Genomic DNA, 18,777 nt, shown 5'->3' on the forward strand with positions numbered 1-18,777 from the left:
TCTACCCACTAAAAAAGGACCAAGCAGCGTGGTAACCAGGAGCAGCGTGGAATGGACTCATGGACATGGGAGGAGATTTTGGACGGTAAGGGACCCTGGGCACCGGCTGGGGAATATCTCCGCCCCAGGGAAGAGCTGGAGGCAGCTAAAGCCGAGCGGCGGCGATATGAGGAGTTAGCACAGCAGCGCAACAGGGACGAGAGGCAGCCCCAAACATTTCTTGGGGGGGGGGGGGGGGGGGGGGGCACACGGGGAGTGTGGCTAAGTCAGGTAGGAGACCTGAGCCAACTCCCTGTGCTTACCGTGGCGAGAGGAAGGCACTGTGTTACACGGGGGCACACGGGGAGTGTGGCTAAGTCAGGTAGGAGACCTGAGCCAACTCCCTGTGCTTACCGTGGCGAGAGGAAGGCACTGTGTTATGCCGTGAGGCACACGGTGTCCCCAGTGCGCACGTGTAGCCTGGTGCTCCTCGTATCGGCCGGGCTAGAGTGGGCATCGAGTCAGGAGTAATGAAGCCGGCTCAGCGCATCTGGTCTCCAGTGGGTCTCCTCTGCCTGGGTTATATGGCACTAGCCCTACGCACGGTGTCCCCGGTTCGCCAGCACAGCCCAGTGCGGTCTGTTCCACCCCGCCGCACTTGCCAGGCTACAGGGAGTATCCAGCCATGACAGGTTGTGCAGGCTCGGTGCTCGAGACCTCCAGTGCGCCTCCACGGTCCGGTCCATCCGGTGCCTCCTCCACGCACCATGCCTCCTGTGGCAGCCCCACGCACCAGGATGTCTCTCCACCTCCTCCCTCCAGGTTCTCCCGCCTGTCCGGCGCTTCCAGAGTCTCGTTCCTGCCCTGAGCTGCCAGAGTCTCCCCCCTGTCCGGAGCTGCCAATCTCCCTCCTGTCCGGAGCTGCCAGAGTCTCCCTCCTGTCCGGAGCTGCCATTCTCCCTCCTGTCCGGAGCTGCCAGTTTCCCTCCTGTCCCTCTGCAAGGGCCCCTAGTCCGAGGTCGGCGGCGAGTGTCGCCGCTCCAAAGGCGCCACTTAAGTGGGCCAAGACTATGGTGGAGTGGGGTCCACGTCCCGCGCCAGAGTCGCCACCGCGGACAGATGCCCACCCAGACCCTCCCCTATGGATTTAGGTTTTGCGTCCGGAGTCCGCACCTTTGGGGGGGGTACTATCTCATCCTGACCTTAGTTCCTTTTTTATCTATTTGTTTTAGTTTGGTCGGGGTGTGAGTTAGGGTGGGCATTCTATGTTTTCTATTTCTATGTGTTTGGCCTGGTATGGTTCCCAATCAGAGGCAGCTGGCAATCCGAACCATACTTAGGCAGCCTGTTTTCCCACTATGGGTGTAGGTAGTTATTTTCTGGTTAGTGTTTGTTGCACCTGTCAGAACTGTTCAGTTATCGTTTTGTTGTTTTTGTTTGTGTATTCATTCTGGATTAAAAGTATTATGGATACCTACCACGCTGCACTTTGGTCCTCACCTTCTTCCACCAACGGTCGTTACAGGTGCAAAGGAGCAAGAAATAAATAAATACAGTATGGGGATGGGTAGGTAGATAGATGTGCTGTGTACAGATGGGCTATGCACAGGTGCAGTGATATGTGAGCTGCTCTGACAGCTGGTGCTTAAAGCTAGTGAGGGAGATTTGAGTCTCCAGCTTCAGAGATTTTTGCAGTTCGTTCCAGTCATTGGCAACAGAGAACTGGAAGGAAAGATGACCAAAGGGGGAATTGGTTTGGGGGTGACCAGTGAGATATACCTGCTGGAGCACGTGCTACGAGTGGGTGCTGCTATGGTGACCAGTGAACTGAGATAAGGCGGGGCTTTACATAGCAGAGACTTGTAGATAACCTGTAGCCAGTGGGTTTGGCGACGAGTATGAAGCGAGGGCCAACCAACGAGAGCGTACAGGTCGCGGTGGTGGGTAGTGTATGGGGTAGTGTATAGGGCTACAGCTGGCGCTGCAGTACAGCGCCCTTAACCACTGCGCCACCCGGGAGGCCCTGACAGGCCCTCCGATTTGACACACTGAACTCTATCATAGAAGTAGTTGGTAAACCAGGCAAGGCTATCATTTGAGAAACCAAGGCTGTCGAGTCTGCCAATAAGAATGTGGTGATTGACAGAGTAGAATGCCTTGGCCCGGTCTATGAATACTGCTGCACAGTAATGTCTCTTATCGATGGCGGTTATGATGTTGTTTAGGACCTTGAGCGTAGCTGAGGTGCACTCATGACCAGCTCTTACCTATCATATGAACATCCTTGTCTGACTCAAATAGGATTCCCTCAACATTGCTCTGATGTCCAAAATATTTCAAATTGAAATGTCTTAATTATACTTAAGTTCCAGGACTACCTAATCTCTGTACCCCACACATACAATTATCTGTAAAGTCCCTCAGTCAAGCAGTGAATTACAAACACTGATTCAACCATAAAGACCAGGGAGGTTTTCCAATGCTTTGCAAAAAAAGGCACCTATTGGTAGATTGGTAAAACTAAAAGCAGACATTGAATATCCTTTTGAGCATGGTGAAGTTATTAAATCACACTTTGGATGGTGTATCAATACACCCGGTCACAACAAAGATACAGGCGACCGTCCTAACTCAGTTGCTGGAGAGGAAGGAAATCGCTCAGAGATTTCACCATGATGCCAATGGTGCCTTAAACAGTTACAGAGCTATGTGCATTCGGAAAGTATTCAGATCCGTTTACTTTTTCCATATTACTCTAAAAATCAATTAAATAAAACTTGTTTTCCTTTTCAAGCTACACACAATACCCCATAATGACGAAGTGAAAACATGTTTCTAGACATTTTTACAGATATATTTTTTTAAATAATAAAATAAATACCTAGCCTAGTGGTTAGAGCGTTGGACTACTAACCGAAAGGTTGCAAGATCGAATCCCCGAGCTGACAAGGTACAAATCTGTCGTTCTGCCCCTGAACAAGGCAGTTAACCCACTGTTCCTAGGTCGTCATTGAAAATAAGAATTTGTTCTTAACTGACTTGCCTAGATAAATCAAAGTAAAATAAAACTAAAATAAAAAGTATTCAGACCTATTGCTATGAAATTCAGGTTCATCCTGTTTACATTGATCATCCTTGAAATGTTTCTACAACTTGGACTCCACCTGTCGTAAATTCAAATGATTGGACATGATTTAGAAAGGCAATCACCTCTCTATATAAAGGCCCCACAGTTGAAAGTGCATGTCAGAGCAAAATCTAAGCCATGAGGTCGAAGGAATTGTCCGTAGAGCTTGGAGACAGGATTGTGTCGAGGCACAGATCTGGGGAAGGGTACCAAAACATTTCTGCAGCATTGAAGGTCCCAAAGAATAAAGTGGTCTCCATCATTCTTAGATGGAAGAAGTTTGGAACCACAAAGACTCTTCCTACAGCTGGCCACCTGGCCAAACTGAGCAATCGGAGGAGAAGCACCTTGGTCAGGGACGTGACCAAGAACTTGTTGGTCACTCTGACAGAGCTCTAGAGATACTCTGTGGAGATGAGAGAACCTTTCTGAAGCACAACCATCTCTGCAGCACTCCACCAATCAGGCCTTTATGGCAGAGTGGCCAGATGGACGCCACTACTCAGTATAAGGCACATGACAGCCTGCTTGGAGTTCCAAAGGACTCTCAGACCATGAGAAACAAGATTCTCTGTTTATCCCTGTTTTGTTCTGTTTAAGAGTTTTTTTTTCTCAACAGAACCGGCAGAATGAATACACCCCTGATGACTTGTAAACATAGTTCACTTTCATAGCAGCCATGTTGTATTCCTTCTCACATCCATGCGCTCTCCTCCTCTCACCTCTTCCCTTCGCTTGTGGATTTCAATGCACAACACATCAGCTGTATATGACTAGGCGAAAAAACTTTCCAAGCCAAACAGCCTACATCGTTGTCACCATATTAGCTAAAGTAAAGTCATAGTCAATATAGCTAATAGAACAAACACGTTAGTAAACCTGCTACAATCAAGCAGTAACGTTACTGTGTATAGTCAGTATGCAGTTACACCGGTGGGCCCCGGTGGCAATACATTTGTGATACCAAAAGCTTACCTTGACCCAGTGTTGTGTTGAAAAGTCATAGCCAGCTACTGTAGCTAACATAGCATCCCTCTGTTTGAGCTGGATGTTTCAGTAGGCTAAACTAGCGAGCTGCATTTGCTAGCTAAGTAGGTGAAACTGAAAGTGAGAAAAATGATAATCTCTTTCTATTTCTCTCTTGCTTCGGCCTTCATTTTGGAAGAAATTAATTTGTTAAAAACTGTTAAACTATTGTCTTTCTCTCTCTTTGAGTCAACTACTCACCACATTTTATACACTGCAGTGGTTTCTAGCTGTAGCTTATGCTTTCAGTACTAGATTCATTATCTGATTCTTTGATTGGGTGGACAACATGTCAGTTGATGCTGCTAGAGCTCTAATAGACTGGAGGACATTCTCCGGAAGTTGTCATAATTACTGTGTAAGTCTATTTGTGGGGGTGGGAACCATGAGCCTCCTAAGTTTTGTATTGAAGTCGATGTACCCAGAGGAGAACGGAAGCTAGCTGTCCTCCGGCGACACCACGGTCCTATCTTCCCGAGTGATGTTGAGGCTACTGCAGACCTTTGCAAAATAGAGTGTTTTAATCGGGTACTTGGTGACGTGAATATATTTAGTATAGTTTTATCTAAAAAGGATACATTTTAAAACATTTTACAAGGACATTTATGAAATTCACTGAGGAGGATGGTCCTCCCCTTCCTCTTCTGAAGCGCCTCAACTGGATGAAACCAAAATAAACAACTCTTGGGCCTGAATGCCAAGCATCACGTCTGGAGGAAACCTGGCACCATCCCTACGGTGAAGCATGGCGGTGGCAGCATCATGCTGTTGGGATCTTTTACAGCATCAGCGACTGGGAGACAAGTCAAAAGGGAAAGATAAACGGAGCAATGTACAGAGTGCTCAGGACCTCAGACTGGGGTGACAGGACAACAACCCTAAGCACGCAGCCAAGACAACGCAGGAGTGGCTTTGGGACAAGTCTCTGAATGTCCTTGAGTGGCCCAGACAGAACCCGGATTTGAAACCGATCTAACATCTTTGGAGAGACCTGAAAATAGCTGTGCAGCAACACTCCCCATCCAACCTGACAGAGCTTGAGAGGATCTGCAGAGAAGAATGGGAGAAAATCCCCCAAAACAGGTGTGCCAAGCTTGTAGCGTCATACCCAAGAAGACTCGAGTCTGTAATCACTGCCAAAGGTGCTTCAACAAAGTACTGAGTAAATGGTCTGAATACTTATGTAAATGTAATATTTCAGTTGACTTGTTATAAAATAAATGTGCAAACATTTCTAAAAACATGTTTTTGCTTTGTCATTATGGGGTGTAGATTAATGAGGGAAAACATATATTTAATCAATTTTAGAATAAGGCTGTAACGTAACAAAATGTGAAAAAGGTCAAGGGGTCTGAATGCTTTCCGAATGCACTGTAAACTAATGTATAGAATTTATTACATGAGACAGAATTCCCAAATTCTACAGCACAACGGCAGAGTCATGTCTTAAGTGTAAAACTAACAATGACTCAACAATACATGCCTTCTGGGAAGTCTATAAAGTCCAAAAGTCATGGGCGGAGTTAGAAAGTTGGCTGTGAGAAGTATTGCAATGTAAATGTACTTTATAATCCGTCTGTCTACATATTTAAAGACATGGCATATGAGAGTGCAGTGAGATACCCGATGGGTTGGACGAAACTCTTCTCGCCAATCATATTGAAAAAACATATACGTACTTATAAACAATAAATCAACCAATCCTCCATCCTTAACACAATGGAAAGGTCAAATGCTTTATTATCTAAATGTTGAAAGTGCGTAGTTTGAGGCCATGTGGTGGAGAATGATATGAGCGCTGGAGAATGATATGGGCGCTGGTGATGGGGGTGTGAGCAGGTGGGCAGGGGTGATGTTGTGGAGGTTTCTGTGCATCTGTATGTTGTCGTTTAGTTTTTAAGCTCATAAGTCAAATTTACAACAACAAAAAAAGAGAAAAATAAGAGATGAGGCGGTCATGCAAAAATCATGTTAAACACTAATATTTCAGCTTGTCATAACAAAGTGGTTGAATATTTACTGACTCAAGACATTTCAGCTTTTAATTTTTAATTAATTTGTAAAAAAAAAAAATTAAAAAAAAATCTAAAAACATAAATCCACTTTGACATTATGGGATATTGTGTGTAGACTAGTGACACACATTTCAGGCTGTAACACAACAGAATGTGCAAAAGGTCAAGGGGAGTGATACTTTCTAAGGGCACTTTATTTGCATTCGAAAATGACATTTGTTACTATGGAGGTTTTGAAGTCCCTACTAACAGCGAACACACACTCGCAGAGCCTATAGGAGTGTGTCACGTCACAGCAGTAGAGACAGAGACATGGGGGGGGTTCCACTCTGTTGAACCACACACACACACACAGGTCAGAAATCACTTGGCCATGGGAGACTCTCTGTCCAGCCTGACATTATGGGAGATTCCATGGAAGTATAATAAGTGAAGGATATCTAGTGAAAGTACAACCTAGTTGCCAAAAAGTCTCTCACAGACACACACACACACACACACACACACACACACACACACGAAGCGACTATTGACTACAAAAAACAATATTGTTACTTATCTGATAACACAAATGCAGATATGTTATATTCTTTCTAACATGCAATACATCACAAACGGTAGGGCGGTTGGTAAAGAAATATGTGAGCTACAGTATATAACACACATACTCAACCAGCCACTTTACTACATGCTAAATGACCAAGCTAACTGAGACAAAGATTCATCAACTCCTCTCTTCCATTGCATTTGTGCTTCATCAACATTATAGCCTTGCCTTCCCTTTCAGCTGTGCAGGACAACACATTTCCTGGTCATCAGGAATGCACCAGGGACACATTCTACTGTATGTACTGCTTTAGTAAGTGCACTCTGGTTTAAAAGTCAATAGGAAGCAGGAGGTTGATGAGCCCTCAGACTATGGCTGTGTCCGATTGCACTTTATTCCATGTAGTGCACTACTTTTGACCAGGGCCCATAAGGGCTCTGTAGTAGCGCACTATATAGGCAATATACTGAATATAGGCAATGCGCTGCCATTTCAGACACAGCCGGTGTTCCTTTTAGACAGGCACTCTGCCTGGCCGTCAGAAACTACAACCGTAGTTGCTTTCCCACCTGCCATAATAGTGGTAATTGTGGGCAGTTGGTCTGTGGGTGGCTTGGTGGTAGTCGCCAACGCCGGTGTGGTTGTTGGCGGAGTCTGGACTGTTGTGGGTGCTGAGAGGGCACCACACCAAGAAGGTAGAGAAAAACAGTAAAATGATATCAGATGCTCTAACATGAGAAAATGCTGATCGTGGATATACCATGAAATCATCCTTTGGCCATCTCCCAAAACAATATGGTTACTTCACCACAGCTGTAGCAGTACAGTATCTCCTATAGGTCTGCAAAGAATCCCTATGAGAGACTCTGGTGTATACACTCACAATCGCTCTCACATCATGTCCCTGGATTAGCCCTCACCTACACACTTTAAAGCCCCTCCCCCCTTTTAAGTTATATACAACTGTGGAAAAATGTGATTTGTGAATGGGATCGTTGTGATTAGAATGAAGGGACCCGCCACAACATCAGAGGGGAGGGACACATTATATAAGATAGTGTGCTATAAGTAAGACAAAAGAAGGATAGCATATGAACAGAGAATAAAAAAATAATAATAAGCGACAACAAGCTCTACCCCATTTGATTAGGACTTTACTTACTGCCAAGAGTCCCAGCAGCATCACCTGAGAGAGAGAGAGAGAGAGAGAGAGAGAGAGGTACTTGAGGTTTACTCATTTATCTTTGAGAATTACAGTGTTTTTATGAATACGTCTGGGGAAAAAGAGAGAGCTGGAAGCAATGCCGTTGGAAGCAGCAGGCCCCCCATTCCCTCTGTAGTTTGCGAGTATAGCATAGGGTGCTTCTGCATATGTATATGTGTACATCTGTACGATTCCTCAAACTAACTGACATCTCTCCTTTGAAATGTGACAGCTTCAGCTGCTCCCCTCTGTGGCTGTGTAGAGCAGATGACCCAAATTCCTCTTCAACCATTACTTAATCCATCTAGTATGTGCCTGGTATAGTATGGTTGATACAGTATGGTATGGATGGAATCATGTTGGAAGTCTATACAGTAGCTATTAGGGATGAATATTTCCCCGAAAATCTACCAAGTTTCAATACCGGGAATAATTAATATCTATCCCTCGAAATACAGCCCCAATTTTTCTTTTTTATTCAGAAGTGCCAATTTAAAGCGCCCGGTGCCACCTTGTCGGCTTGACTCTGCCACTATGTAAAGGTTTCAGAGCAAATTACACCAATATTTCCTAATGATAGTTACTTTATCTTAGATTCCCAGTGCATTTTCATGCGCAACAGGAGTCGGGATTCTGGTTTTCAGTGGGATTGGGACTGGATAGGAAAATAGCCTAGGCTCTAGGACAGGAGAAGATAGAATTTTCCCTCGTGCCTCTCTGCATTGTTAACAAACGTAATGTCAGTGGCAGAGATGCCTATGTAGGGAATTGTGCATAGGCCCATCACATTTGTGACAGTCAGAATATTCACAATAATAATAATAATAATAATAATAAAGGCACACATTATTTTATAGACTAAACCTACTGTATGGGTTTCCTGACGGGTTTATTAACTGCATTCGGGTCGCGTGTGCAGTCCGGCAGTGTCAATTGTGCGTGCGCTTTGAATTTATGGCGACTTCGTGTGAAGTAAATAAGCTAGGCTAAAGGCTTCCATGTGACAACCTGTTTGGATAATGTGCTATAAATGTTTTTGCTAATCTGATCCTGCGCATGTTGTGCATTAGTGCCGGTATTGGGGGAAGATGTCATTTCCCGGGTCTTGTCATTGAATTTTTTCAGGAAATGTGAAGAGTGTTCACGGGACAGTCCCGGGATCCCGGTTACCCATGTTAATCCCTAGTAGCTATATTGTAGGTTACGTACAGGTATTGGGGGATCCGTTGGGGGTGGGTAGGTACGATCCAGGTTTCCATGACTTGGCTTTGAAGCCCCTCTCACAGCGAGTGCAGTCTTGGCCCGTCGTATTGTGTTCACAGTCACACTGCAGGCTTCCCTCCCGAAAGGTGCACTGGCCAGCATGGAGGTTACACTTACACCTATGGCAAGTTAGGTGGGGGAGAGAGGTATAATCAATGTCAGTCCACAACATGTCACTGTTATGCCTCGCTTGAATTTGAACAACTGCTATGCTAATCATGCATGATCATGTATACCTTGTGGGAATTGACATTGCTGTAGACAAGCCAATCAATGCTTATGCCCCCTATGTACAGTAGAAATGAGCAGGTAGTTATCGATCAAGATATTGCTTGATAAATTGCTTACCTGGATAATTAGGGGTCTTAAATACAGTAGTAAGGTGAAAGAGTAAGATTTAAATTACATTGTTAAAGCTGAGTATGAGCACAAGCGATAAAACGTTGAAGATCGTGATTCACAATCTGCAGGACATATTTGCATGTTTTAGAATGGCAAGAGCCAAAATCTTTCAGGGAAACAGAATCAAATAAATAGATAAGAAAATGTACACTCTCAGATCAACCAACACTTCCCAATCTCGAGAAATTACCTGGCCATGTACATCTAAATTATTTTTTCAAGGGGGTAGGATTGAGGTGGCGAGAGAGGTGGCAGGCAGGTTAGTATGGAAATGGTGACATTTGAATAACAATCTCCCTAATCAAATGAGGGAGTGACTTCCAATACCCTGTGTTCCACTCTGGTGAGCCACCCACCCTCCATTTGCATGAAATATTCATAGAATGGACCTCCACATCTCCAAAAGGATGTCTCCTCTCCTCGCCTCTCCTCTCAATTATGAGGGACAATTCAATTGAATCAAAGGGGAATTATCCAAATAGTGACACTCTGATACCATAACGATGTACAGTAGGCTATCACTTTCTCAGGTGTGTTTTAACCAGTGGATATCTCATCACACCGACTTCAATATTGACTTTAAAAGGTTAGGTATATGCTCATCCTGGTAAAGATAGATACAAAAGGGGATAATATGAGGATGTGGCTCTCTCTCATTTCCTACCCAACACACTGAGGAGGATAATTGACAGACAGAGCCCGGTTTCATTCCAATCCCATTGACTTTAATTAAGTCTGTTTTCAAAAGCCCCCTTGGAAACAGTTGGAGTTTCTTCCAACCTCTCAAGACCTTTAAGCCATAATTAAAAACTTGGCGACAATCACGGGGCTTTTTCATCCCAGTGCTCCTGGAGACAGAACTCCCATCAAGCACCTCTTCATGACAAATTAATCAGTGGCCCACTTCGTCTCAGTGCCCTTGCTGGGAAAACCCACGGCTCTCCAGCTTATCACTGGATCCTCCACTTTAGCCCAACTATTAATCAATTACAGTACTCTTTGGGCAGTTAGCAATCATCTTCCACCAAACCTCTTTGCACAAAGATAATTTTATTCACTCCTTAAAGGTCCAGTGCAGTCAAAAACGTGATTTTCTTTGTGACCCTTTTAATTGAGAACAATCACAGGAAGGTACTTCATCAAATCAAGTTTTGGCACATGCACCGAATACAACAGGTGTAGACTTTACTGTGAAATGCTTACTTATGAGCCCTTTCCCAGAGTTAAAAAGTCAGAAAGAATTGCTCAATAAAAAAAAGGAAATAGTAATGCAATAAAATAGCAAGACTATACACAAGGAGTACCGGATGGTAAAAAAAAACTGAAATTTACATAAGTATTCAGACCCTTGACTCAGTACTTTGTTGAAGCACCTTTGGCAGCGATTACAGCCTCAAGTCTTCTTGGGTATGACGCTACAAGCTTGGCACACCTGTATTTGGGGAGTTTCTCCCATTGTTCTCTGCAGATCCTCTCAAGCTCTGTCAGGATGGATGTTGCTGCACAGCTATTTTCAGGTCTCTCCAGAGATGTTCGATCGGTTTCAAGTCCGGGCTCTGGCTGGGCCACTCAAGGAAATTCAGAGACTTGGCTGTGTGCTTAGGGTCGTTGTCCTGTTGAAAGGTGAACCTTCTCCCCAGACTGAGGTCCTGGGCGCTCTGGAGTAGCTTTTTATCTCTCTTTATCTCTCTGTACTTTGCTCCTTTAATCTTTTTCTGATCCTGACTATTCTCCCAGTCCCTGCCGCCAAAAAACATCCCCACAGCATGATGCTGCCACCACCATGCTTCACCATAGGGATGGTATTGGCCAGGTGATGAGCGGTGAATGGTTTCCTCCAGACATGACGCTTGGCATTTTGGTTTTATCAGACCACAGAATCTTGTTTCTCATTGTCCTTTAGGTGCTTTTGGCATACCCCAAGCGGGCTGTCATGTGCCTTTTACTGAGGAGTGGCTTCCATCTGGCCACTCTACCATAAAGGGCTGAAAGGTGGAGTGCTGCAGAGATGGTTGTCCAGCTCTAGGAAGAGTCTTGGTGGTTACAAACTCCTTCCATTTAAGAATGATGGAGGACATTTAGTTCTTGGGGACCTTCAATGCTGCAGACTTTTTTTGATACCCTTCCCCAAATCTGTGCCTTGACACAATCCGGTCTTGGAGCTCTACGGACAATTCCTTCGACCTCATGGCTTGGTTTTTGCTCTGACATACACTGTCAACTGTGGGATCTTATGAAGACAGGTGAGTGCCTTTCCAAATCATGTCCAATCAATTGAATTTACCACAGGAAGACTTCAATCAAGTTGTAGAAACATCTCAAGGATAATCAATGGGAACAGGATGCACCTGAGCTCAATTTCGAGTCTCATAGCAAAGGGTCTGAATACTTATGTAAATAAAGCATTTCTGTTTTTTATTTTTAATACATTTGCAAACATTTCTACAAATGTTTTTATTTTGTTTTGTCATTATGGGTTATTGTGTGTACATTGATGAGAAAAAAAATTGTTAATCTATTTTAGAATAAGGCTGTTATGTAACAAAATGTGAAAAAGGTGAAGGGGTCTGAATACTTTCCGAATGCATTGTATGTACATGTACCTTAGGCCGGGGTAAAAAGTGACTAGGCAATCAGGATAGATAATAAACAGAGTAGCAGCAGCGTATGTGAAGGGTGTGAAAGAGTGTGAAAGTGTGTCTGCGTGAGTGTGTGGCGTCAATATGTGTGTGAGTGTGAGCATATGTAGTGTGTCTGCGTGTGTGTACAGTATGTGTATGTGTGTGTTAGAGTGGCAGTGTAGTATGTGTGAGTGTGTGGGTAGAGTCCAGTGAGTGTGCATAGAGCCAGTGCAGGATAGTGTTTACATTTTTTATTTGTTTTATTTTAATTAACCATTTGTCCAGGTAACCATTCCATTAACTGTTCAGCAGTTTTATGGCTTGGGGGTAGAAGCTGTTCAGGAGTCTTTTGGCCCCAGACATGGCGCTTCAGTGCCGCTTGCCGTGCGGTAGCAGAGAGAGCAGTCTATGACTTGGGTGAGTGGTGTCTTAGACCATTTTTAGGGCCTTCCTCTGATACAGCCTGGAATAGAGGTCCTGGATGGCAGGGAGCTCGGCCCCAGTGATGTACTGGGCGGTACGTACTACCCTCTGTAGCGCCTTACAGTCGGATGCCAAGAAGTTGCCATACCAAGCGGTGATGCAGCCAGTCAAGATGCTCTCAATGGTGCAACTATAGAACTTTTTTGAGAATTTGAGGGCCCATGCCAAATCTTTTCAGCCTCCTGAGGGGGAAGAGGCATTGTCGTGCCCTCTTAATGACTGTGTTGGTATGTTTGGACCATGATAGGTCCTTAGTGATGTGGACACCGAGGAACTTGAAGCTCTCAGCCCGCTCAACTACAGCCCTGTCTCGTTGAATGGGGGTGTGCTCAGCCCTCCGTTTCCTGTTGTCCACGATCAGCTCCTTTGTCTTGCTGACGTTGAGGGAGAGGTTGTTTTCCTGGCACCACACTACCAGGTGTCTGATCTCCTTCCTATAGGCTGTCTCATCGTTGTTGGTGATCCGGCCTACCACCGTCGTGTTGTCTGCAAACTTAATAATGTTGTTGGAGCCGTATGCGGCCACAAAGTCGTGGGTGTACAGGGAGTACAGGAGGGGACTCAGCACGCACCTCGTGTTGCGGGTTAGTGTAGTGAATGTGTTGTTGCCTATCCTCACCCCCTGGGGTGGCCAATCAGGAAGTCCAGGATCCAGTTGCAGAGGGAGGTGTTTAGTCCCAGGATCCTTAGCTTAGTGATGAGCTTTGAGGGTACTGTGGTGTTGAACCAGCTTTTCAAAGCACTTCATGGCTACAGATGTGAGTGATAGTCATTTAGACAGGTTACCTTGGCATTCTAGGGCACAGGGACTATGGTGGTCTGCTTGAAACATGTAGGTTTTACAGACTGGGTCGGGGAGAGGTTAAACATGTCAGTGAAGACACTTGCCAGTTGGTCAGTGCATGCTCTGAGTACACGTCCTGGTAATCCATCTGGCCCTGCGGCTTTGTGAATGTTAACCTGTTTAAAAGGTCTTACTCACATCGGCTACGGAGAGCTTGATTACAGTCATCCGGAACAGCTGGTGCTTCACTGGGCAGCTCGTGGCTGGGTTTCCCTTTGTAATCTGTGATAGTTTGCAGGCCCTACCTCATTCGACAAGCGTCAGAGCCAGTATAGTAGGATTCGGTCTTAGACATTTATTGACACTTTGCCTGTTTGATGGTTCGTCGGAGGGCGTAGCGCAATTTCTTAAATAAACGTCCGGATTAGTGTCCCATTCCTTGAAATTGGCAGCTCTAGCCTTAGCTCAGTGCAGATGTTGCCTGTAATCCATGACTTCTGGTTGGGATATGTACGTACGGTCACAGTTCGGACAATGTCGTTGATGCACTTATTAATGAAGCTGGTGGCTAATGTGCTTAACTCCTCAATGCCATCAGATTAATCACGGAACATATTCCAATCTGTGCTAGCATTGTTAAGCAGAAATTATTTGATAATGAGATCAAAAAAATGGCTGCATTGAACCTTTAACATGCTCATAGAACTTCCTTGCCAACTATTTCAGAAAGACAGCTCGAAACATTTCATGTTGAAGCCACCACAGATGTCTGAACCGAATACAGGAGTCCTTCCCGAGCTATTTCCGGCGTTCACAGGAACATTTTCCATCCTCCTCCACCATTTATGCTTACAAATAATGCATGAACGTCGAACATGTTAAATGTACAAGTTATTTGCATCCACTGGCAGGTCCCCCATTTCTGTAAGAAAGCCACTGTTGCATATTTAATGACACAGACCCGACACCAAGCCCTATCCCTGACTGTAGCGCTTCCAGGAGAAAGGGCACTCTAAACAAAAGAAATCTGATGCAAAAGAGACCTGTCTTGTCTGATGGCAGAATAAATGCCTACTGGCATATTCTAAATGTGCTTAGTTATGGGATGTGAAACACTATGCAATGCGCACACACACACTAGTAGGCAGATTGGTATGCATCACAGTGAATATTCTAAATTATTGATGCCTCACAAAAAGTGCAAAGTGGACAGTAAAGCCCCTTGATTAAAAAAGGGGAGCGAGCCAAGGAATCATCTGTTATACTGTAAAGGACAGTATGGACAAGGTGGCTCTATCTTTGACTAAAAACACTGTTTTCCTCTTTTCCTTTAAGGCCTTCAAAGCCTATAAGTCACTGAAGCATGGGGGTGGCTGCGGAAAAGAGAATATACTGTATATTAATGGCTCTGTTCACACTGCGCTCTACATTCAGGAAGTATCCTGCCTTCACGCAGTGGGTGTCACAGACACACACACACACACACGGACCCCCCCACACACACACTCATAGACCATCTATCCATAGTGAGTCATTCATTACTGAGACCATGTTAGATTTTCAAGAGCAAAATCAGTGTGCGGAAATTGCACTGTTGTCAATTTCTGACCCCCCCCTTATGAGTGTGGATGGAGCCTCACTAGTATGCTCTCGGAGGAAAATGCCTTCCCTCCTTCCCAGAACCAGGGCACCTATATCCGGTTGCTGCAGGGCAAACCCCCCCCCCCCCCCCCCCCCCCCCCCCCCACTGTCTGGGCTCATGAGCTCATGTTACAGGCCAGCCAAGCCCTGCTATTGGGCCAGCATCAAACCCCCATCCGGCCATCTGGAGTGGAAGAAGGAACAGTACCGTACATTCTACATATGGCTCGGACACACTACGATTACCACGCACAGGACAGGTTGACTGGAGGAGACGTTACGTATTAAGTCAGTTGCAATTGCAAACAAAGGAAGACTTGAACAATACTGTTTTTTAATCCGCCGAATATAATGACATAATCACGGCCTATAAATAGCTGAATGTTTATTAGCGTTGGCGAGCCAGAGCCACCAGCCCCCCTTTCAAGATGATATAAACAAAAAAAAGCTTGCATCTGCTGGAGATGAGAAATGCAGCATTTAGGTGAGTAAATAACAGCAAGCGCTAAACAAATGTGGATAGACAGATAAAAGGCTGGTGTAGAGTGGCATGCTCTGCTCACTTACAGCTGGGAGCTGCAGTTAATGGAAGCTTTATTTATTTCCTCAACTTCTCTCGTGAGAATCCACCACTATTTATTTTCATTTGCCGGGCGCTCACTGCCAGTGACTCATGATGACTAGCTTAGTCCCAAATAAGAATGGATGGAGAGGAGACGGGGACAAATGGTGCCCTGCGAGGTACCCTCCTGCACAGAGGGGGCCACATCTGTCATTATTACAGCTGTTAAGACTCACTTCTTCTTTGGAGAGAAATTGTTTTCTTGGTTGAAAAAAAAAATCCTGACTGTTTCTGACCTACTACTCAGCTGGGACAATTAGGCTCATAACCACCATGATGCAGTTATAGAGTGGGCTTCACCTGACTATTGGGATTATCAATGAATCAGAGAGGGTCAAAAAAAATAACATGACTTCATTCTGTAGGCCTGTATTGGTAGTCTAGGAGCAACATTGTATGGCTCCTGATATTGGTTTGCAGGTGTACAGGTTGTCTCCATAGGCTTTGAAGAGCCAGACATGTGTAATTGGCTTCAAATATCCTTTTCTGTTTGGTCCTGATCCGTGACTGGGACCGGACAAATTCTGACCTCCGCTAATGATAAAGCTACTCAGGGTTCACACAACAGCTCTCCAATGGAGGTACCATTTCACCTCACTAACAGCCCCTTCCCTTTCCCTATATCTACTATACATTCCTATAGGGGTTCTGAGGTACTGCAGCTCCAGAATGCTGCTAGCCCCTTGACAGCAGATGCAGTCACACAGAGTTCATTGCTTCACATGCTTTTTGCCATTTCTCTCATTTCTCTTTCACTGTGCTCTGAGGAACTTATGATATAAGGAGAAAATAAAACCCTGCTGTTTCCCTCCAATACCCGCGAGAGCACTGGATCCCCAACCAACTCAGAGACAACTACAGGAGACCTTTTTTCAACATTTTCCACCTTTGTCCCCTCCTGGAGGATTGTGCAGTTTAAGGGTTGGTGAGCACCAGAACGGCCCGTGGAGCACTACCCCATGAGGGGAGCAGCAGCCCTTCACGCGGCTGGCTCTTTAACTACCAATTTCAAATGACCTTGAAAGCTTTGGCATGGACAGCTCCTGTAAATTATTTACACAGGATGCTTGAAAAAAAAAAAAAAAAAACACCTTCCTCTGCACTCCCAACGAACAAGGGTGGAAGTCAAATGCGAAGCGCAGCTCCTTTTCCCGAAGGGATATGCAGATAGGCAGAGATATAGACACATTAGTGTAAGTGAGAAGTGTAGACAAAGTGGAGCTGTAGAAAGGGAGTTGGCTTTCAAATTTCTCCGAGCACATCAAAATAGTTAAAGGACACTGGGAAAATAAAAGGCTCCTTTTGCATAATTCATTTGTGGGCTCCGTGGGTTGAGGCTCTGTGGGGGGGGGTTTCTGCCAATTATGACCAGAATGTTGTAAAAACACCTGCAGCGCAACTGTCCACAGCAGGGACCGTTAGGGACTGAATCCATTTCACTACTCCCGTAAAAACACAATGTGGAATCTGTACAATTTCTATCTACAGTAAATGAAGAGTAATGTGACAAAGGAATTATTATCATTTTTGATTTGACACACAGTCTCTGAACCCCCTCCGGCGTTTTACATTTAGGTCATTTAGAAAACACTCTTATCCAGAGCGACATACAGGCGCAATTAGGGTTAAGTACCTTGCTTAAGCAAACAGTTTTTTTCACCTAGTTGGCTCAGAGATTCAAACCAGCAACCTTTCAGTTACAAGCTCAACACTCTTGACCACTAGGCTACCTGCCGCCTATGTGACACAAGAACACGCAGAACATCTGTATGCCCGAGTCAGACACATCAAATCAAACCACCTTTGATTGGTCACATACACATATTCAGCAGATGTTATTGAGGGCAGAAATGTTTGGGTTCCTAGCTCCAACAGTGCAGTAGTATCCAACAGTGCAGTAGTATCTAACAATTCACACAAATATAAAAGGAAAATAATGGAATTAAGAAATAGAGAAATATTAGGACGAGCAATGTCGGCATGGCATTGACTAAAATACAGTAGAATAAAAAAACAGTTTATACATATGAGATGAGTAAAGCAGTATGTAAACATTATTCAAACATTATTAAAGTGACCAGTGTTCCATTATTAAAGTGGCCAGTGATTCCATGTCTATGTATATAGGGCAGCAGCCTCTAAGGTGCAGGGTTGAGTAACCGGATGGTAGCCGGCTAGTGATGGCTATTTAACAGTCTGATGGCCTTGAGATAGAAGCTGATGGCCTTACCGGACCACAACCTTACCGGGTCCAGTATGAGGCCTATCACTGCTTTGAGCTATACAGTACTTCCTGGCATTAAGGGTGATAGTAATGATAATGAACCATATGCTCTTGTTCATTAAAGGATGGATGGACAGGTTGGCTGACCACAGTTATTCTACTGTGATGGAGCTGCACCAAAAATTAGTCTGCCTCATCATTGAAATGGGCAGATGAAAATTTGATGAGGGACATCGTGCTGCTGAAATATTCTGTTTGCCTGGCAAGGACACCCCATTTTTGTTTGGGACCCTGGAGGCATGGGATCCATGCAGGCTGACACAATATTTACGCCTGAGGTGCTGTTAGCATACAAGGAGGATCCCACACTCAGCAGCCTTTCAAATATCCCATCCCCGCAAACGTTGCTGCATAAAACCCAGATATCCCAGCTCTTTCCTCAGAGACAAATTGCCCGCCCAGTAACCTTTGAAGATACTGGCATCATTGGGGAAACAAACCGCTCTTCATTTCAAATGATGTTTTACTCCCTCAATTTGGCCCTTGTAAATGTATGTATAAATATTTCCCCCTACAAATAAAAACTGTGCTTATCCTGATGTCCTCCCTTAGCGTTGCCTCTTACTTGAGCTACCTGGAGGATAGAGAGTTTGACGGTAAACTATAACGATAAAAGACCTAAAATTAGCACTAACCTGCTGAGTGACAATGCAAAGCTAGTCAAATGATCAACATTTTTCTAATAAATTGACACACTAGAAGCTTACAGTTTAAAAGGGCTGTTTCATCTCATTGGGTAATGAGGATCCTACAGAAATAGACAACACTGCAGAGCAGGG

At 44.7% G+C, this 18,777-nt stretch overlaps 1 protein-coding gene across 5 annotated transcripts in view; it reads right to left on the bottom strand.

Annotated features, from left to right (window-relative positions):
* Positions 1-18,777, bottom strand: part of LOC110535738 (netrin-G2) — a 60,341-nt gene that overhangs the window by 17,598 nt on the left and 23,966 nt on the right. For 4 of the 5 annotated variants that reach the window (XM_090190224.1, XM_090190223.1, XM_021620955.3 and 1 more), the window contains exons 4-5: positions 9,108-9,280; positions 7,857-7,880 (exon numbers count right to left, since the gene is read on the bottom strand). In XM_090190224.1, the coding sequence (XP_090046350.1) occupies positions 7,857-7,880; positions 9,108-9,280 (197 nt within the window). Of the gene's footprint in view, positions 1-7,263; positions 7,366-7,856; positions 7,881-9,107; positions 9,281-18,777 lie in introns of all 5 variants that reach the window. The other variant, XM_090190225.1, reaches the window with a different exon arrangement.

Source organism: Oncorhynchus mykiss, chromosome 11, assembly GCF_057628025.1.
Source record: "Oncorhynchus mykiss isolate SJ-2025 chromosome 11, ASM5762802v1, whole genome shotgun sequence".
Taxonomy (NCBI): domain Eukaryota; kingdom Metazoa; phylum Chordata; class Actinopteri; order Salmoniformes; family Salmonidae; genus Oncorhynchus; species Oncorhynchus mykiss.